Raw genomic sequence first — 21351 nt, 5'->3', positions numbered from 1 at the left:
AGTTAGGCTCAGAGTATTGCCAAATCAGTACCAGCTTTCCTTTAACCAAAAACCAGCAAACAATCTTCTTCATAATCGGCCATGAACCCAAAATCATACGGCTTATTTCCTTTTTTCTGTCCTCAAATAGACTCAATGAAAATCAATAAGAAAATAACCAAGCCAAAAAAAAAAAAAACACAAAAGAAAAATGGACATAAATTTTCTCCAAAGTTTGGTCAAAATTTATTTCGATCTACTCTAATAAGTGACAAGTGTTATTTATTATATATATTTTTTAATATTTTAATAGTAATTTACTACAATTTAATTGATTTAAGAAATTAAGCATTAATTTTTTAAAACTTCAAAAATATTAAATAATACTTATTACTTATTAGAATAAATAGAAGAAAATTTTGCCCTACAAAAGCGGGCAGCCACGAGGTACAGCAACCCACCGTTTTATTCTGTTTCTCTTTTTCTGTGGGTTTTCCGCAAGTGGTTTTTCACTAAATAAAGAAAATAATCCATAATTGACCAAAGGAAAAAGGAAAACAATATATTAACAAAAAAAAATTCAAAAAAGGAAGTGTAAAGTTACGTAAAAGTGTGATTTAACATTTTTCCGATTTACTCTCCTCCTCAAATAAGACACCCAAATCTTTCGGGTTAATTAGGTAAGTGCAACCCATAACGAAAACAGTCTAACAGAGCCGAGCCCCACCCCACCGACCACACGTATATATATATGCAATACGTCCATACCCACCGCTTCTTCTTCTCTACGATAAATCCTCTTTATGTCTCTCTCTCTCTCTTTGTCTCTTTCAAACCCTAAGAATCGCTATTGTTATTTCGTGATCGTAGCATTGTCGATTTATATAAGCTCCAATTTCGAGCTCACACATGTTCTGATTTTTTGATAATCAGGTACAGCCCAATTTTTTATTTTTTTTATTCCTATTAGATTCCTGTTCTTTCTTCTTCTTCTCCTATTAGATTCCTGTTCTTTCTTCTTCTTTTTTTATTTTTTATTTTTTATTTTTATTTTTTAATTTTATTTTTTCATGCATGAAATTGTTCAGTCTTTTTTGGTTCTCACATGGACCCTAATGAGATTCTTTTTTTTTTTTTTTGGGTGAATGAGCCGTTGACCGTAATGGGATTTTTATTTAGTTATATATTTGTAGGACAGAGTTTTGTGGTTTGTATTTTGTGTTGTAAATGCTTGGTGGGTTTATGATTTTTTGGGAATTATTTTCTTTAGACCATTGTAATATGCCCCTGAGATTTTCTGGAAATTTTTTCTGAATATAAGTTTCAATGACAAGTGCGTCTGGGCTTGTCTTTTAGTGCATCTTTGACTTCTTGTGCACTCTTAACTATTTTGGGTAAAAGATGTTCACGAATCTAAGAGTTCTTGTTGCGTTGACTTGCCTAGTTTTAGAATTTGGTGCACACATACAAATGCAAACACAAACGAATATATATGGTTCCTTATGGTTTCTGTTTGATTGCAATATGTAACTGTTAATTGCCCAAAACCGTGATAGAACTGAATTGGGACGCCAATAAATCAAGCATAGCATCCATTGACTTGTGTAGTTTTGGAATTTGGTATCACGCACACACATATTTTTATAAGTTGTAGTTTGGTTCCTCATGGTTTCTGTTTGATTGCAATCTGTTACTTTTAATTGCACAGACGTTGATAAAACTGAATTTGGATCCCAAAAAATCAAGCATTATCCGTTCCACTTAATATGTTGCAGGGATAATGGAGGTTTTGATTCCAGAGCAAGAAAGGTTGAGCAGGTATCAAAACGATATGCGGAAAATCTCCAAATTTTCAAAGGTTCCCAGGAATGGGGAAGTAGGAGAAATCCTGGGACATGGAAGTGAAGACTCAACATCAAACAAGGAAGAGAATGGCAATGCTGGGTCATCAGATCTGAGAACAAAACTCTCATCCAAAAAAAGACGGAACAATCATGAAAGGGAGTCCTCATGTGGTCAAAAAGTAGCAAAGAAGCGCCGCAATGCTTCAAACAAGAGAAGGGGATTTGAGGATGATTCCTTTGATTTCGAGTCTGAAGAAGATGAAGAAATTAAGTTTATCCTGAAGGCAAGAACGCGGAAAAGAGGTGGCAATTTGGATAGCATGATGACTGAAGGAAATACTAATGCGAGTAGTGCAAGCAAGGACGCATGCACTCCGAAAAATGTGAAGGTAGTTTATTTATCTTTATGTCTTCCAATCTTTAGATACTATGCTTATCTTCGTTTTTCCATTCAATTTAAGAAATCAGTTCATTTTCATCTGTTTTAATATTTTTCCTTATACTGCAAGTTATTTATAATTATTGCCTTAAATAGGGAAGCGGAGAAGATCACTTAAAATGTCATCAGTGTATGAAGAAAAGAACTGTTGTCCCTTGCACCAAGTGTAAGAAGAAAATGTATTGCATCCCGTGTATCAAGCAATGGTGGGGTATTCTATACACATTCAAATTTTCTGTAAAAAGGTCTCTTTATTTCAGAAAACCTATTTTTAACCATAGCATTCTTGCTGAATGTTGTGTATATAGGTACCCTCACTTAAAAGAAGAAGAAATTTCGGAGCTTTGCCCATTTTGCCGTCGAAACTGCAACTGCAATGCGTGCTTGCACTCAAATGGGATGATTAAGGTTTGGTTGTTATCTTATTGGACTGTAAATGCCTTTAACTAACTACCTCTAACGAAACAACCTGAATTTTTTGTCTTTCTAACCTTCAGACTTCAAAGAGGGACATCTCTGATAGTGAAAAGATACAGAATCTTCAGCATTTACTTTATTCTTTGCGCCCATATTTGAAACAAATTTGCGAAGAGCAAACCAGGGAGATAGAGATTGAGGCTACTATTCAGAGTATGTATGGTTTTCAGCAATGGGTTTGAGTTTTCTGTCTGATTTCGGAAATTACTTACAGGAAATATTTATGACAGGAAAATCATATTCTGAACTTGAAGTACCCCAAGCCCTTTGTAATAATGATGAGCGTGTCTTTTGGTAGGCATCTCCTCTTTTCTAATTCTATCATTCTAGAGCTCCTATGTGTATTTATCAATTTTTATTTTATTTTATATTTTTTGGTCTTGGTGCAGTGATCATTGTGCAACTTCAATTATAGACCTTCATCGAAGCTGCCCTAAATGTTCCTATGAACTCTGTCTCAATTGTTGCCAAGAAATTCGTGAGGGAAGTGTTACTAGCCGTCGTGAAGTAAAGTTTCAATACATCAACAGGGGCTATGAGTACATTCACGGTGGAGATCCTCTACCAGATTCTTCTCTTTCAAAAATTTCAAAAGAACAAACTGAGTCCTTTACCAATTGGAGTGCTAATGATGATAGAAGTGTTATTTGCGCTCCTAAGGAAATTGGTGGGTGTGGTAATTGTGTATTGGAGCTCAAACGTATCCTTCCTCAGGGATGGATTTCAAGTTTAGAAGTCAAAGCAGTAGATTTATTGGATACGTTTAGAATTGTTGAGCGCAAATGTACTGAAATGAGCAAGAAGGTGTTGCGAAGAGCAGCTTCTAGATTAGATTCTGATGACAACTACTTGTATTGTCCAGCTTCAAGAGACATTCTTCAAGAAGAAAACCTTTTACAGTTTCGACAATGCTGGACTAATGGTAATCCAGTTATAGTTCGTGATGTTCTCGATCAGGCAACTGGTTTAAGCTGGGAGCCAATGGTCATGTGGCGCGCATTATGCGAAAATGTGGATTTAGAGATCAGCGCAAAAATGTCAGAAGTGAAAGCCATTGATTGCCTGGCTGGTTGTGAGGTTTAGCTACCCGTTCCCTTGATGCACCAAAGACTATTAGTTAAAACCACTTGTCTGGAATTATGTCTTCTTCTTTGTTTTTGCTTTATTTTATTACACATCGCTCTCTCTTGCACGCACCCGTCACATTCCCTTCTGTTTTCAGAATCCGTGATTTTTCTGGACTTTCACTTGAGAAATGTCATCTTCTTTGCTCAAGTATATTTTCATCTTACTTGGTTACGCCTGCTCGATATCATACTTCCAATGCCTGATTTTGTTAAAAAATGCAGGTGGAGATTAGTACTCTTCAATTTTTTAGAGGTTATACAGATGGGAGAAGGTACACTAACTTCTGGCCGGAGATGCTCAAGCTTAAGGACTGGCCCCCCTCCGACAAGTTTGAGGATCTTTTGCCCCGTCATTGTGATGAATTTATCCGTGTATTGCCTTTTCAAGAGTACACAGATCCTAGGGCTGGTATCCTTAACTTAGCTGTCAAGTTGCCTCCAGGTGTCTTGAAACCAGACTTAGGTCCAAAAACATACATTGGTTATGGGATTTCAGAAGAGCTTGGAAGAGGGGACTCCGTAACTAAGCTTCATTGTGATATGTCAGATGCGGTATGTCCTGACTAACTAAGTTCTCACATGACAGTGTGCAATTTATGCACAGGATATTCAAACTGTTATCTTTTGAGATATACAACCTGCATTTTGGTTTATATTGAGTTGAGGAATGGTTTTTAGTTGGCCTTTTGTGCAAATATTACAAATATTATCAATCTTTTTGTTGCTTATATTTTCCTTGTTAACAATCTGAATGTGGTGGTTGATATTGCCATTCAGATTCCTTTCTTATCATAATAGGAAATCCTGTAATCATTCTTGCTTATTAGCTGTAAATCTGTCTAAAACGGACGGTTTAGAAAACATGGTCTATTTGGTGAAGTTGGTTGGTTTTTCAAATTGGTTGTAAATTGCGTATCAAGGTGTGACTATGTGTGAATATATAGCTCTTAGATAATCTTATGGATTTGCATAATCATTTGGGAAATGTCCATTTTGGCTTCCTGTTTTTTTTTTTTTTTTAAGTTAATGGTACAAATTGCATTATTGAATAGCTTTGTGTGCTTTTATAATTGTTACATGTGATAAAAGCACCATTTTCCTGTTTGACGCAGGATGCTGAAAAACTTCCCATTAAATTTGGGTTTTTTGCATTATGCAAGCAACATAGTGACATTTTTTTAGAATACTGATTGGCGCAGGTGAATATTTTGACTCATACAGCAGAAGTAGTGTTGAGTGATGAGCATCATTCTGCAATTGCAAGGTTGAAAGAAATACACAAGGCCCAAGATGAGAAGGAGCATCTGGATAGAGAGAAGTTAAAGTCTGACCAAGTTGGTCAATGTGACAATGAGGAGATGGAGATCTCAGAAATTGCAGATATAGGAAAATTCGAGAATTCAAAATTTAAGATAGAAAGTGCTACTTCTCCAGTTTTTGCCTCAGAACAAGCAACAGAGGAAACAGGAAGTGCTCTGTGGGATATTTTTCGGAGGGAAGATATTCCTAAATTAGAGGCATATCTTAGAAATCACTCGAAAGAATTTAGGCACACCTACTGTTCTCCTGTCGAGCAGGTAATTTATAGCAACTTAAGTTTTTGATAGCCATGTCTTGCTTGCAGGCTCTAATATTGTTTTTTCAGGTTGTCCACCCAATTCATGACCAATCTTTTTATTTAACTTCAGAGCACAAAAGGAAGATAAAGGAAGAATTTGGTAAGGATGAGGAAAAAAAAAATGCAAAAATGCTTTTGTGATACCCATGCATAATTATTTACACAATTGTTTCACCCTTGAAGGTGTTGAACCATGGACATTCGAGCAAAGACTTGGAGAAGCAGTGTTTATTCCTGCTGGATGCCCACACCAAGTTAGGAATCTCAAGGTAATCAATTCCTAACATCACTAGCCTAAATCTTCTATCTGCTATGTTTTCTTTTTTCACCAAAGAGGTCCTCTTGTATGATTCCAACTATAATATCCCCACCTGCACAGTCATGTACAAAAGTTGCTGTTGACTTTGTCTCACCTGAAAATGTCGGTGAGTGCCTCCGTTTAACTGAGGAGTTCAGACTACTTCCCATAAACCATAAAGCGAGAGAAGATAAACTCGAGGTAATAGGCCTTTTCTATGATAGTATGCCTTTCTTACCCACTACTTTATTGATTGTTGTGTCATTGTGTGTTGATATGCTAACATTTCCTTTCTTTATTTAGTCTCGTTAACTTGTCTCTATGATGGGATTCCAAGTATTCTACTGATTTCCATAATTCCGTAATAATTGTAATAAGTGAATCAATGATGTTTTTAATAATTACCTTTCTAAAATAAGCTGAAATCTCCCTATAAAAGAGTGTAGATGTTGTATGGCCATTCAAGGAAGAGAAACCACAATTGCTTTAAGCAATTCTTGGAGGCCTACCCTCCCTTGATGACCATTGACCCCCCAATGTTCCAACAACCAAAATACATGGGAACTACGGAAGGAGAGAAAACACAACTCAACAAAGGAAGTTCCGGATTGAGGTCCCCTGCAATTCGAATTGCATGGCCAATAAATAAAGTGGTGGCCGCATTGGTGGAGCCAAGAGAGGGCAAGAGGGGGAAAATGACCCCCTTGTCTCCACTGGTGGTTTTACCTGAGAAGAGAATCCATTTGTCTAAACTTCACAGCAGTCTTTCGAAGTTATCAGATTAGCCAAAAGAGGTTTATTGTTGACCCCAATGAAAAAGGGTCTTTTTATATAAGCTAGATTTAAACCTTGTCGCCCATTATGTTTTTGAAATGCTTTCATTATAACCACACGATTTACACAAAAATGACTAGTTGGGCTCCTTTTACTTTTATTCCTCATGGTTCAAGGCATTGGTGAAACAAATGGCACAGACCTAAAACCATAGCACACCTCTTATAGAATTTTACTATCCTACCCTTTTTTTATTCCAATGTAATTTGAAAAAAATTATCCGACTCAAATAGGTCTAATTTGAATTTTAACTTAAACAATTATTAAAAAAAAAAAAAAAAAATTATTATGCGTGACAGTTTAATCTTGTATGAAATATAATTGAAGTTTTGATTGTTTATTTATTTATTTCTTTCGTCATATTCTCTAATATTTTTAATCAAATACTTGCACACATCTTTAGATCCAATTTAATTTCAAAAAAAAAAAAATCTATGATTCAAATAGGTTTAATTTGAATTTTGATTTTTTAAAAAATATTATTAGTGACACTTTAAAATCTTGTATGAAATATATAATTGAAGTTTTATTGAATTATTTATTTATTTCTTTTGTTATATTCTTTAGTATTTTTAACTATTTTTTTTTTTTAATTCATCTTTGGACCTTTCCCCTTGTGAACCAAAATCTTGGCTTTGCCATTGGGTGGTTGAACTACTACCCCTAGAAGTAGTTAGTCACCCCCTTAAGGAGTAGCCAATCACCGTTTTACGCTGAGGTGGTGGTTAGGGTGATTGGACCATCCCAGCCACTCTCCTACTGCTTTCTTGGAGGTAGGGGGGTGGTGGTCGGTCACCCCTTGAACCCTAGAAGAGGGAGTAAATTGTTTTATTCTTACTATTGCTGCCTTGATCCCCCCTTTTTTCTTGAATTTTCTCTTCTAATGGTTTTTTTATTTCAATTAGATAGGAGCATGGTTTCCTATTATTTGGTATTAGAGCAGGTTTGAGTCTTTGTTGGTGGTGTTGAGGAGCAGTACATTTGAAGTTGGGTGGTGTGCAGCGTGGGTGTAGCAATAGAGGAGTTGTGCATCTGATTGGCAAAGCTGTGCGATGTGCAGTGGCCAATCACCATTTTACCCTTTTTTTAAGGAGTGGTCAACTACTTCAAGGGGGTGATTAGGGTGGTTGGACCATTCCAACCACTCCCATACCACCCTCTTGAGGGTGAGGGGGTGATCCATCACCCCTTGAACCCTAGAAGGGGGAATAACTTTTTTTATTTTATTTTTTTCTATTCGTACTCTTATTGCCAGGGGCCCTTCTTTCTTTACTCTTTTCCTCTAATTTCTTTTGATTTCAGTCAAATAGGATTGTGGGTTCCTATCATTTGGTATCAGAGCAGGTTTGAATCTCTGTCAGTGGTGTTGAGTAGACGTGCATTTGAAGTCAGGCAATGTGCAGTGGGGGTGCACTTTCAGAGGAGTCATGCATCTGATTGGAATTGCAACAACCAAAATACATGGGAACTATGAAAGGAGAGAACACAACTCAACAAATGAGGTTCGGATTGAAGTCCCCTATAGTTATAAGGGTATGTTTGGTACGTGAAATGTCTATTCCAATAAGAAAAATAATAGCTTTTATTGGGAATGTAAGAAGGTGGAATGGAATAGCTTTGGAATAGGGAATGTCTATTCCAAGTGTTAAGAGTATATGATAAGGATTTATCATGAACTCTAACATAAAGGCTAAATGGCTATTCCAAGTGTTAAAGAGTATATGATAAGGATTTATTATGTACTTTAACACAGGTAATTTTGTTCCACATTCATCCATTCCCAATAAAAGCTATTAATTTTCTTAATGGAATAGCCCTTCTGCGTATGAAACTTACTCTAAAGTACTAGACCATGAACGGTCTGGATCTAGCCACTTTAGCATTAAAAAAACAAAAATCAAAATAAGGGGTGGTTGACCATCACCCTTGAGGAGTGGCCGATCACTGTTTTACCCTTTGAGGGAGTGGTTAGTCACCCTGTTAGGGTGGTCGGACCATCCTAGCCACTCTGAAGGAGGTGGGGGTGAGGGTGAGGGGGGTGATCACCCCCCTCAAACCCTAGAAGGTGAGGAACTTTTTTTATTCTTACTCTTGCTGCCCAGCATGGTTCCTCCATTTTTTCTTTAATTTTCTCCTTTAATTTTTTTAATTTCAATAAGATTAGAGTGTGAGTTCCTGTCATCTGGTAGTAGAGCAAGTTTGAATCTCTATCAATGGTGTTGCGGAGCTGTGCATCTGATTGGCGACATCATGCAGTGTGTAGTGTGGGTGCAGCCACAAAGGAGCCACAGCTCCTGATTGGCGACATCATGCACTGTGTAGTGTGGGTGCAGCCACAATGGAGCCATTGCAACGCCTCGAGATTATTTAGCAATAAATAATTCGAAGTGTTACTGCTTACTCCTTAATCCTTATCATGTAATTTGTAGTGGAAAGTATTCTTTTTTTTTTTTTTTTTTTTAATTTTTTTTTTTAAAAAAACCACAAACTAATCATCTAGAGTTTAAGTAAGAGCAACTACTAAACCATTTGAACCAATATCTCACAATAACATAACCCATAATGGCATCACCATAAGTCGATCATCAGGACGGATACATTAAAGTTAAGCTATGTCCTATTAATACATAAATAGTTTGGCAATGTAATAAGTCATATATGAGTTAAATCATCAAAGGTCTATCCAAATATCTTGGAGCATAACACTAGAAATAGGGTTGTAATCGAGCCGAGCCGAACTTTTAAGATTTTAAGATTGACTTATTTATGAAGATGCTTATTTGAGCTGAGTTCGAGTTCAAGTTGAGCTATGAAATGTGTGTTCAAGCTCGGCTTGTTTAAAATTCGAGCGAGCTTGAGTTCGTTGAGAATGCTATTTGAGCCGAGTTGGGCTCAACTCAAGCTAGAGGTAAACTATCAAGTTCTTCAATGTATGATTTGAGTAGAGTTCTAGTCTGAATTTTAAAGTAACCTTTAGACATTTATCTATAGTATAAATAAAAATATTAAGTAATATATATATATATATATATATAAACAAGCTAACGAGTCTGGCAAAAGAATGGGTCAAGCTCTAAATGAGTAGTGCTCGTGAGCCCTTATTTAGTTTTTTCGAGCGAGTCGAGTATGTATCATTTACTAATCGAGTAGGTTTCCACAGTAATGAGCGGGTTTGTACAGTATTGAGTCCGAGTTAAATTGAGCGGGTATCGAGCGGGATTGTTGAACGGACTGATTTATTTACAGCTCTAATCAGAAATATGTGGATGCTTTATGACATGCTCATTTAAGATTGCCAACTCAGGGCATGGCATCTTAATAAGGCCTCGAGTTTGAGTTGCGCTGCACCATTCTCAAAATAAGGCTCATTTGTAAGGTGGAACACAAAGTGTTAAGTCCACGACTTAGTGAGTATAATTTCGTATGAAAAACATTTTTACAGTAAATCTTTATTGAGTACGAGTCACAAAAATAAAGTACCATAGGCAGAAAATCGGTTTGATGCAATGCATGCATATATGTATGTATACATATATTAAATGTTGTAATTATATAACCTATTCATGCCCTTAACCTTTTCACGGTAGAGTTCGTGCATTCCGTGGGACCTTTGGTACAATTTTGGTGCCCTAGTGATGAACATATCAAGCATCCTCTAATTGATCGACCAGGTCTGACCCTGGGTGCCACTCAACTAGTGAACTAGTGATACAAGCACGGGTGGCTCCACCCGCTGGTTGTTGCGTTGGTCACAATAGCCTTCAGATTCAAGGTAGAAACTTACTCGCACAACTTTGTGCCATAATAATTTTAATAAGGGAATCAATGATATTTTGCAATAACTATCTTCATAAAATAAGTTGAAATTATCCTATAAAGGTGGCAATTCAAGGAAAAAAAGCCACAATTACTCTTAAGCAATTCTTGGAGGTCGACTCCTTGATGACGTTCATCTCTCCCTTCTCTTTAATTGTCTCTAATTTTTCTGATTTCTGGTCTATGGTGTGCTCTTTGGTGTGTGTGTGTGTGTGACATTTTCTCTGTTTTGCTCTTATTTCTAAACATTTTTTCTGCTGTGATATTTGGGTGGAACAGATAAAGAAAATGGTAGTCTATGCAGTTGATCAAGCTATTAAAGATTTTGAAGCCTTGGTGTCAACCCAGAGGAGCATCTCGGAAGCTTCATTGTAGCCATCCATGGTCTTAATCGTAATTAGCCGGCGAATCGTCCCTCTAATGATGTCTATTTAAAATAGTCGTCTTTTTTTTTTTTTTTTTTTTGGGAGTCATTGCACCCAATAAAAATTGTGGGGGAACATTATACATTTAATAAATTAATCTATATTAGAATTCTGCATCATCAAGGTCTTTGAGCCCCTTATTCATTTTCCACATATGATGGTCTCTTATATGAAATATAACAACGGGAAATAAAAAACAATGGATTTTTGTTTGGCATTTTATTGCAAATATTACGTGAAACATAATTAAAAGTATAAATAAAATTGGCGGTTTTTTTATTTATTTATTTAAAATCTGTTTGAAATTGCGTTTGAGAGATGATGAAACTTTTAAATAAAAAAATAGGCTTTTTCCCGAAAGCACAAGTTGATTGGGCCTTCTTGGTTCATCCTTCGGCCCAAAACCAAATCGAACAAAACTAGCCAATCTGTTTAACCGCCACTCCATTTCATTATCCAATTCTTCAATCCTCGGCCGCTCTCTCACTCTCACTTCAACTCCTTCCTCTTCGCTCCAATTCCTATGCGAAATGAACCCGAATTTGCAGACTCTCTTACATGTCCAAGCGCTTCCACCACGCTCGCATGCATTCCTCGTTCCCTCGCAAAGACTCGGGTCTCGGAAATTCACCACCAAGAGACGCGCTTTTAGTCTCCGACTGTGTAACAAGAGCTTCGGTTATGGCAGTGGAATCAGAAGCTTGGTGACTAGGGGAGTCAGCGAAGTGGAAGGAGAAGGTCGGGAGAAGGAGAAGCAGCCAGTGGCGAAGAGGGCTTACCCTTTTCACGAAATCGAGCCCAAGTGGCAGCGCTATTGGGAGGAGAATCGCAGTTTTCGAACCCCAGATGAAATTGATACTTCCAAGCCTAAATTCTATGTCCTCGACATGTTCCCCTATCCCAGGTCTGACTCTTTCTCTCAAAGACCAAGGACCCAGTTATGGTCACTCTATGTTTTGCTGTTTTGATTGATAAAAGTTGCACTGCTATCAGTTACTAAGGCTAAGAATGCAAGCATTAAGCATTTGGACGGGGCCAATTTGGGTTATCCGGTTTTTATGTGCCTGAGATTGTTTATGGCACTGAATTTGTAAAACCGTGGAAACCCATTTTTAGTTAGTCTATGTTTTGAAATTTGATCAATGAAGATATTCACTACTTGAGGTTTCTATGGTAACTATCCTAGGTATAAGCAATTGAAGTTTACTGGTCAATTTTTGAAAAATTCTGATTTTTATGTGCCTGTGATAATTCGTAGTTTAAGTAAAGTACTATCTGTGAGTTGGGAGGTTGTGACCGAGGTTCCTGTGCTCATTTTCATCAACTGATGCAGTGGAGCTGGGTTACATGTTGGCCATCCGCTGGGTTATACCGCCACTGACATTCTCGCTAGATTCAAACGCATGCAGGGCTACAATGTTTTGCACCCAATGGGGTGGGATGCATTTGGATTGCCTGCAGAGCAGTATGCAATTGAGGTTTGTTTTGCTTTTCTGATATATGGCTTTTTTGAATTTGTGTGGTGGTTATTCACATTTGTTTACAGGCTATTACATGTGTCTAACAGACCGGAACTCACCCCAAAATTACAACATTGAGGAACATCAACCGCTTTCGTTCCCAGGTGATGTAATGTTCTTTTTATTTTATTTCTTTGTAATTGTGGTATGTTTAATGCACGTAAGTGGTAATGAATAGAGAGTTTATAAATTTCAATCTATGACTCAATGTCGATTGTGGCTCTGAATTCTACTGGAATTCTGTCAAGGACTAAGAATCCAGTACATGTCCAGAATCATCTGAGGGCGACTCAAAGATAAACTTGAAAACAATGTTTACCTATATTTGACATTATAGTTAAGGTTTTATGTTGAAGTTATGTGTGGCATGGAAGTTTGTAAATTTGATCTTATATTTAACTGTAGTGAGTCATAGCTTCTGGACTGTATTATGATATAGCATGGATATTCAATTATTTCGAGGATTTATAACCCTATTCATCTCTAGTCACACCAATCGACATGGGAGCTTTTCTTGTTCGTGGGCTTTAGTGTAGCCTGTGTGTAGGAAACTCATTGTGTTTGGATATTTTCCAACAGAATTAGATATTGGCAATCTGCAATTACACTTTGAAATTATCAGTGATATCCTTGTTTATTTTGATTTTAATCATTTACCCTCAGAAATAGCATGCCTACGTTAATTTCCATCAGATGATCTGATTTTGATCTCAATGTGATATTTGCTTTGCAGCTTAAATCATTAGGCTTCTCATATGACTGGGATCGTGAGATTTCTACAACAGAACCAAATTATTATAAATGGACACAGTGGATCTTTCTTCAGCTGTTAAAGAGAGGGTTGGCATATCAGGTCTAGTACTATCTTGCCTGCACAATTTTCTGTTGATTCCTAGTATAAAAGAGTTCTGATGGTATACGTACTATGTGTTTAGGCTGAAGTGCCAGTCAATTGGTGTCCTGCTCTTGGCACTGTCTTAGCAAATGAGGAGGTGGTAGATGGTGTGAGTGAGCGGGGGGGTCACCCAGTTATAAGAAAGGTATTCTGGTTTAATACATCTATCTTTTATAAGCCATGAGTCCGAGTTATAAAAGTTCTTCTCTTATTTCTAGTTTTTGAATGGTTGTATAATTTTACAGTGTCATTGTTTATTACCAAGCAGCCAATGAGGCAATGGATGCTCAAGATTACTGCATATGCTGATCGTCTTCTTGAAGATTTAGATGACCTAGACTGGCCTGAAAGTGTAAAGGAAATGCAAAGAAACTGGATAGGAAGGTCTGAAGGGGCTGAGATGGAATTTTGTGTTCTTGACAGTAATGGACAGGAAAGAGAGATAAAAGTTACAGTATTTACTACCAGGCCTGATACCATCTTTGGAGCGACGTATTCCTCTTATTCCTAGTCTTGTTGCCTGCATTTTATAAATTTCATGCATTGGGTATTACCTTTTAGACAAGTTTTTGGTCATAATTATTCCTGGATTAGGATTCATTCTTTTCAGTTGGTTGTTTGCAGCTACTTAGTTGTGGCTCCAGAGCATGTTTTGTTGTCATCATTGGTGTCTACTGCCCAGAGCAAATATGTATGTTATTACGTTTCCTTGATCAATTTGTCTCAAAAGGTTTCTTAGCGTTGGGTACTTAGAAAACAATGATATTGAGCACAGGTGGAGGAATATAAAGATCTTGCCTCAAGGAAGAGTGACCTTGAGAGGACTGAGCTTCAGAAGGAAAAAACTGGGGTCTTTACTGGTTGCTATGCCAGAAATCCTGCCAATGGGGAAGCTATCCCTATATGGGTTGCTGATTATGTCCTTGGAAGGTGTGCTTGGCTCATACTTCATTTCTTCCCCTCTTTATAGCATTTATCTGTTGGCAGATGCAAGTATGCTGAAGTTGCATACTTTAACTATATATGTTTTCTGGATTTTGAAATAGACCAGTTGATTATTTGACATGTTATGAAAATGTGTTGAATGAAATTGTAATTGGCTTTTGGAAATTTTTACTCAAAACTTCATTGTTTGTGCAGTTATGGAACAGGAGCAATTATGGCTGTTCCTGGACATGACACTCGTGACTATGAGTTTGCTTTGAAGTATGATATCCCGATCTGTTTCGTTGTGGCACCAGATGACAAAAGTCTTAGTGATTCTAGAAAGGCTTTTTCGGGTCAAGGCACAATTATAAATTCATCAAATTCAACTTCGGGGCTTGACATTAATGGTTTGTGCAGCAAAGAAGCTGCTTCTAAAGTGATCGAGTGGGTTGAGAAAACTGGAAATGGGAAGAAAAAGGTGCCTTCCTCAGTTTATCTGAAGCCTAAAAGATGGGGCTGTGGGTTTCTCTCTCTCTCTCCAAAGAGAGAGAGGGAGGGGTCTTGGGGGGTTGTTACTTCCTGTTATACATATGATATAATTTGTATTGGTTCAAACTTGTCTCTCTTTAGGTGAACTTCAAGTTGAGGGACTGGCTTTTTGCTCGGCAACGTTATTGGGGGGAGCCTATCCCAGTCATTTTTTTGGATGAAACTGATGAGACTGTTCCACTTCTTGAGACTGAACTGCCTCTTACCCTACCAGAATTGGATGATTTTACACCCACCGGGACAGGGGAACCGCCGCTATCAAAAGCACTGTCTTGGGTATTTTTAACTTTTTTTTTTTCCCTTTCATTTACTCTGCATATATGAATTGGTGTTTATATTTTGACTTTTTAAGTTATCATGATATAGACTATAATTTTAATGTTAATTATAAATCATATTGTAATCTATATTAATCTCAAAATGCTTGACGCATTTTTTGCTGGTTTATAATCTATTGTTCTCTAAACAAAACATCTGTGTTTTTTTTTTTTTTTTTAATTAATTATTATGTTTCCTACCCTGTAATCAAGATATCAGAACAGTTTAATATTAGGTGATAATCTTGCCCTAGGCATTGGTGCAGGTGGTAAAGAGTTGGGATGGGGAGGTATTAGTTTAAATGTTTGTTCAGCATAAATAAATAAATAAATGTTAATCCCCCCAGATGCATGATTTTGTTTGGATTCTGGAAAATAGAGGTAAAGAAATGAACCACTAAGCTAGCCATGTATTATTTAATCTCTGAGATAGTTCTGATTGGTCTCTTCTCAGTTTCTCTACTTTATTTTTCAGCAGTATTTTGACTCCTTTAGCCTTCATTAGGTTTTTACGCCTTCACTTTTGTGAATGATTTTCAGGTTAAAACTACAGATCCTTCATCTGGAAAAGCAGCTAAACGAGAGACAAGCACTATGCCACAGTGGGCTGGTTCTTGTTGGTAATGTGTTGGTTATGACATTCAATAGTTTGAATTACAGTTAGTTTCTTTTTTAGCTCTTAAGTTTTTGTCAGCAGTTATGACGTTCAATAGTCTGAATTTAGTTTTGTTAGGATGATGGGGATTCAGTTTGAATGGAAGTATCATTATCCTTGTTTTCAATTTTTTGTGTGCCCCATGCAAGACCTTTTTGATGCTTTATTTCCCATGTCCAGGTACTATTTGAGATTTATGGATCCAAATAATTCAAAAGAATTAGTTGATAAGGCAAAAGAAAGGTAAGAGCAGATTTTAACAACACAATGTTTATTTTCCTTAATAATGTATCTGTGTTGATAATCTCTGGCATTTTTAGTTTTCGATATCAAATGATTTAATTTCTTATAATTTCTTAGCTTTTGAAGCATATTCTCTTCTTCAGGTATTGGAGCCCTGTTGATGTATACGTTGGTGGTGCTGAACATGCTGTTCTTCATTTACTTTATTCCAGGTTCTGGCACAAGGTTTGTGAACATGCTATTCTTCAACTTCCCTAGGGTGCTAGGATTGTGACGCACAGGAAATTCAACCTGTTTCTAAAGTTACCATGTCTGTTATCCTTAGAATTGTTGCGTTTCCATGTCTATTATCCTCATAATTGTTGCATTATCATCTATCAATACCATTACTGTTGTTGGTGTCTGGGATAACAAACAACCGTGCATCTCTTTTGAAATTAAGGTTTCTCTAGATTCGCTTGCATGCTTGCGGAGTGAGTCTAATTCTCGATGATATGTTTTGTTAGCTAAAAAATTGAGCTAGGGTTGTTGGATCTGATTGGGCGTGCTAGCTTCATATTTAGGTCCAGTGAGGCAGGACGGCTCTTAAAATTGACGGCGGGCTGCCTGCAACTGAATTGTGGGTGGGCTAGTATAACAGGGAACAAGGCTGCCAGTAACAGTCTTCTGATAGCGAATTGGTTTGTTTCAATTTTATTTTCTGTCATTACGATACTTAATGTGATTGATATTTTCTATTTCAGGTTCTCTATGACATTGGTGTTGTCTCCACCAAGGAACCCTTCCAATGTGTCATAAACCAGGGTCTCATCCTTGGAGAAGTAAGTGTAGTTTCTTATGCATAATAAAGTAATACTCCATTGCAGTTTTTTAATGGTTCAGGTTGCAGGTTCAATATCTGGCTTTCCGTGATTCGGAAGGGAACTTTATATCTGCAGAGTTTGCTGATATGTTGGGTGAAAGTGACCAAGAAAGAATTCCTGAGGAGAAAGTACGTCCATCTGGATGCTTCAATAAATGTCCTTTCCATCTTAAATGCATTCATTCACTTGGTAGAGAGATAAGGCTGTCTTCTGTCATTTCTTTTCTCCCTCCCTCTCTCTCCCTCTCTCTCTCTCTCTGTGTCCCCCTCCCCCCTTTTCCCCCCCTTTTTAACGAAATCATACTTATGTAGGTTGTGAAATCTGGGGATTCTTTTGTACTGAAAGAAAATCCAAAAATTCGTTTGCTGGCTCGTGCTCACAAAATGAGTAAAAGTAGGGGAAACGTTGTGAATCCTGATGACGTTGTTTCTGAGTATGGTGCAGATTCTCTTCGCTTATATGAAATGTTCATGGGACCACTTAGGTAGGTTTCCCTAATTGTTTTGTTTTATCTTATTTGGAGGAGATTGTCCTGATCAATCTGTTCATTTAGGCAATGCTTCTAAATAAAGAGCACCTACAAAGATATGCTCATTTTTTACTTATTGTTTCTTTTTATTGTGCTTCTAGAGACTCAAAAACTTGGAATACTAGTGGTATTGAAGGGGTCCATCGATTTTTAGGAAGAACTTGGAGGCTAATTGTTGGTTCACCTTCACCTGATGGTACTTTCAAGGATGGTACAGTGGCTGTTGATGAGGAACCTACTATGGAACAACTTCGTTCTCTCCATAGATGCATTGCTAAGGTCACATCTCAATTTCTGTGAATGTAGCTTCTCTTTGTGATATTTGTTTCGGTTGCTCCTCTCTCCTTTACAAGTCTTTTTGTCCGCATTCATATCATTTCTTTTGCAACTTGTTAATCTCTTAATTCTAGTGGCTGTTCAAAGAGTGTATCTCCACAACCGTATTTTACTTGCATTGTATAAGTACACTTGTTGCAAGGACATGGATATAGGTCTTGGGTGTCGGCAACCATCATGTGCAGAAAAGTTCATATGAAACTGTGCTTGTTATATAATGTTCTTTATTTGTAAAGGTAAATGGTAGAGTTCCACATAAAGCAGATACTGATCTTTTAAATTGGAGGTTGATATCTCAAATGAGCTGCCATATGGCATGCGTCAAATATTTATATCCATATGGGGTGAGTAAGGTGAGCAGCCTGGGTATTACTACAAATTTATCATGGTTGTTAATATAGGTGTAATCACATGTTGTGAATGCTAGATTGCTTGAAGAAAATCCTGGAAGAGGGCTAGGGTGCAAATGTATGCATGATTCTGTCAGGCTTCAAGCTTGTAATTCGATAACAGATCAGTCTAACAGCTTTGTATTGTTAGGCTCATAATAATTGATGCTTCTTATAAGAATGAAATGTCAGGATTCTTTGTAAAAGAATTTGTGGAGCGTCAGGATCTGACACCTGCCTAGGAATGGTGCATCACATGGTCATAAGTCTGGCATTTATAAATTTAAGAAGAACCCTCTGATGAGTTGATTGCAATTTGCAGGTAACAGAGGAAATTGAAGGGACGCGGTTCAACACTGGAATTTCTGCGATGATGGAGTTCCTGAATGCAGCATATAAGGTTTTCTCCATAAACGTTTTGGAACTAGTCTTCCACCTATTTCATTTTGGCCCAACTGCGAATTTGCTGACCAATGTGGCTGGCAGTTTGTTGACTTTGTGGCAGGCCATTCGCTACGTGTGGAAGGATCCTAATATACTTTTTCATTATTTGAGCTTTCTGTTTTGAGTTTAAAAGATAAAATGACTCTTTTGGTGGACTAGGAGTGTCGATGAGCATAGGGAGAAATTTTTTCTCACTATGTGTAGCATTATGTTCATTGAGGAGGATGCCTGGCTTTATGATGTACCCTATTAACATTCTTATCTATAGGTTTTGGGAAAACTAAGGTTCTGCAATTTATATCTTAAATTCCCATTATTGTCTTGATAGAGGCAAGGTTTGGTGATGTTGTTACTTCTTGTGATTATTTTATGATAGTGTACAATATAGTTTAAAGAATGTGTGCCTCCCTGCCTGCCTCTTTCTTTTTTTAAGTAGACTTTTCCATGTTTTTGTTTCCAATGTCAACCTTTTGTTCTCTTATTGTTCTCATCTGTTCTCTATTTTGCGTTTTCAGTGGGATAAACATCCAAGATTAATTATTGAAGCCTTTGTAATTTTGCTCTCACCATATGCGCCTCACATGGCAGAGGAGCTCTGGTTACGCCTAGGACACTCGACATCACTCACATATGAGCCTTTCCCCAAGGTTTTAGTTTGTATCTTTTTCAAATTATTTGGAATTTTCAGTAGCTTATCAATTTAATTTTAGAATAGTTTATATTCTTGAGGCCTTTAGGATACCATCTGAGTACCAATATTCATATATTGTGGAACAAAAGTGTTAGGGTTTGAGTATTCAGACTTCCTTATGATAATATTACAAATTTGTCATTTGCATATGTTTGTCCCCACTTTGAAAACCTCATGTGCAGTTCCACCTAATATATGTTTAGGGGCTTTCTTTTTGCAGTTTCTTTCAAACATGAAGCATAGAAACATCTTAATCCGGGTGAAAGTTATATAATCATGCAAATTTTAGCTGGGAGATATCTGGCTGTGGTTATGGATTTTTGTTGCAATAAACTATAATGATATACTTGAGCAAAAGATTTTCTGTACAGTAATAATTACTATAAACTTTGAGCTTAAGGAAGTTGACTTTTATTTTTCATAATTGAGTATGGAGAAGCACACTTTCACTTACATATATGTATACACACACACAGTGCACACACCACACACTTATGCAAAGACACGCAAGTATACATAAGAAACGTCAGGAAGCCGTATGGCTTCGTTGATTATTCTTTACTGAATTATTCAGGCAGAATATATTATGATTTTTGGACAACAGATGCAAAAATTTGATCCTCTAGAATGCAAGAGATTTGTAGATTTGTGGCCTGAACGATGGGGAGAAATGAATGCATTTTATATCTTCTTAGCCTGTGATATGGAGGCACAAGATGGACTTTTTCCTTAATATGATTAGTTATACTCATATGTTCCAATTGCAGGCCAACCCTGATTACTTGAAGGATTCCACTATCGTCTTGCCAGTTCAGATCAATGGCAAGACAAGGGGTACGATCCAGGTCGAAGAAGCCTGTACCGAGGAGGATGCTTTCAAATTAGCTTTGGAGGATGAAAAACTCGCCAAATATTTGGTCGGGAAGTCTATCAAAAAGAAAATCTATGTCCCTGGCAAGATCTTGAATGTTATCTTGGACCGTCAAAATGTCGAGGCTGGTGTCAGGTAGTCCCTACGATACCATGTTGGAGTCAGTGAAGCGCATTGGAAGAAGCAGCCATGAGTTTGCATGCACCTTCCAACTTGGTAACCCCCCTTCATTTCTCTATTGGATGCAAATCTAAAGAAGGTTGAGGTGATTACAGATTACGCTTTCATCAGCCTATTCCCTTGTAGACAATAACAGCGAAGGAAGCTTCTGCCAAAATTTCAGTATCTACAACAATGTCATCAATAGAGCTGTCCAGCTCTCAATGCACATCCAAGAACCTTTTTAGATACATCTTAGGGCAGTATTATCTACATGATGCTGTATACATTGATAACTTTATGTGACATTAAGTATTGGGCTTGACCTTGTGAATTGATTGGTAACCTATATCAATATGAGGGGGATCTCTCTATTTTCTTTCATTAAGTTGCTGTCATTCCAAATGGTAGGCAACCAAACAAGCATTGACTTGATAAAATTCAATTTAGTGCAATACAAACGGGTGACAATACAACCGGCAACATATTTTAATATAAACAGCGCCAAAGTTTGCCTCTAAACTCGGTTAGAGGATTTTTTTTAATTCAATTTATTAAATTAATATGTGTGCGTGTGATATTCGCTTGCATTGTCAATAGAGCGTGTGACTTATACATGTATTTTTTTAAATGTATGTAAAATTACATACTTTAAAGACATTAATTCAATTGAATTAGAACAGAATTTTGTTGTAAACGATTAGGACAAATCATCTTGTTTGGAAGCAGTGGAGGAATATTGTTATAAGAGAATTTTTTGGTCTATCTTATGATGATTCCCGTTCTGACATTAGTTTGAGTCGTTGACACTCACCGAACATCCTTGCAACCTTCCCAAATGGTTTCTTAGCTGCCACTCTACTCCAAAAAATAAAAAAAGAAGAAGAATATATCATATACCTTTCTCATTTTTCTTCTTTATTTGGGGATACCATCTCCATCTGGTTAATTCAAAGAGGGGAATTTTGTTTTATTTTAATATTAATGGTTATATTTTACCTCATCAATATTTAGCAACTTAATATATATTTAATTTAATCAATATAAAACAGGGCACTAAGATAGTGGGTGGACCCAGTGCACCGTCAGATTTGGCAAATTCGAAC

The 21351-nt window shown here is 37.0% G+C and overlaps 2 protein-coding genes across 3 annotated transcripts; both read left to right on the top strand.

Moving 5' to 3' along the window:
- Positions 1–774: 774 nt before the first annotated feature.
- On the top strand, positions 775–10995 carry LOC132171027 (lysine-specific demethylase JMJ26-like). Of its 2 annotated transcripts, XR_009439005.1 has the most exons (14): positions 775–912; positions 1755–2212; positions 2359–2468; positions 2571–2670; positions 2760–2892; positions 2970–3033; positions 3129–3816; positions 4089–4418; positions 5066–5443; positions 5512–5584; positions 5668–5753; positions 5864–5983; positions 7919–8118; positions 10712–10793. XR_009439005.1 is itself a non-coding variant. In XM_059582228.1 (13 exons), the coding sequence occupies exons 2-13, from the start codon at positions 1760–1762 to the stop codon at positions 10805–10807; spliced, it is 2631 nt and encodes an 876-aa protein (XP_059438211.1). In that variant the 5' UTR covers positions 775–912; positions 1755–1759; the 3' UTR covers positions 10808–10995. The 2 variants fall into 2 exon arrangements, 1 of the variants encoding a protein (XP_059438211.1); XM_059582228.1 differs by lacking the exon at positions 7919–8118 and having other exon boundaries at positions 10712–10995.
- Positions 10996–11325: 330 nt separating this feature from the next.
- Positions 11326–20629, top strand: LOC132171026 (leucine--tRNA ligase, chloroplastic/mitochondrial). Its single transcript, XM_059582227.1, has 20 exons — positions 11326–11761; positions 12191–12335; positions 12425–12481; positions 13111–13230; positions 13313–13417; positions 13541–13764; positions 13897–13963; positions 14048–14202; positions 14413–14677; positions 14830–15024; positions 15606–15685; positions 15901–15963; positions 16107–16188; positions 16707–16784; positions 16853–16954; positions 17138–17310; positions 17457–17634; positions 18403–18480; positions 19040–19171; positions 19983–20629. The coding sequence occupies exons 1-20, from the start codon at positions 11388–11390 to the stop codon at positions 20223–20225; spliced, it is 2916 nt and encodes a 971-aa protein (XP_059438210.1). The 5' UTR covers positions 11326–11387; the 3' UTR covers positions 20226–20629.
- The last annotated feature ends 722 nt before the right edge of the window (positions 20630–21351 follow it).

This window comes from Corylus avellana, chromosome ca2 (assembly GCF_901000735.1).
Source record: "Corylus avellana chromosome ca2, CavTom2PMs-1.0".
Taxonomy (NCBI): domain Eukaryota; kingdom Viridiplantae; phylum Streptophyta; class Magnoliopsida; order Fagales; family Betulaceae; genus Corylus; species Corylus avellana.
Note: the sequence above shows the minus strand (reverse complement) of the source record. Positions and strands in the feature narration are given on the sequence as shown.

Coding starts and splice junctions, on each gene's coding strand:
- LOC132171027 (XM_059582228.1), top strand. CDS start 1,760: ATGGAGGTTTTGATTCCAGAGCAAGAAAGGTTGAGCAGGTATCAAAAC. Junction 2,213..2,358: donor GCACTCCGAAAAATGTGAAG/GTAGTTTATTTA, acceptor TGCCTTAAATAG/GGAAGCGGAGAAGATCACTT. Junction 3,817..4,088: donor ATTGCCTGGCTGGTTGTGAG/GTTTAGCTACCC, acceptor TAAAAAATGCAG/GTGGAGATTAGTACTCTTCA.
- LOC132171026 (XM_059582227.1), top strand. CDS start 11,388: ATGAACCCGAATTTGCAGACTCTCTTACATGTCCAAGCGCTTCCACCA. Junction 13,231..13,312: donor AGAGAGGGTTGGCATATCAG/GTCTAGTACTAT, acceptor CTATGTGTTTAG/GCTGAAGTGCCAGTCAATTG. Junction 16,955..17,137: donor AAAGAATTCCTGAGGAGAAA/GTACGTCCATCT, acceptor ATACTTATGTAG/GTTGTGAAATCTGGGGATTC.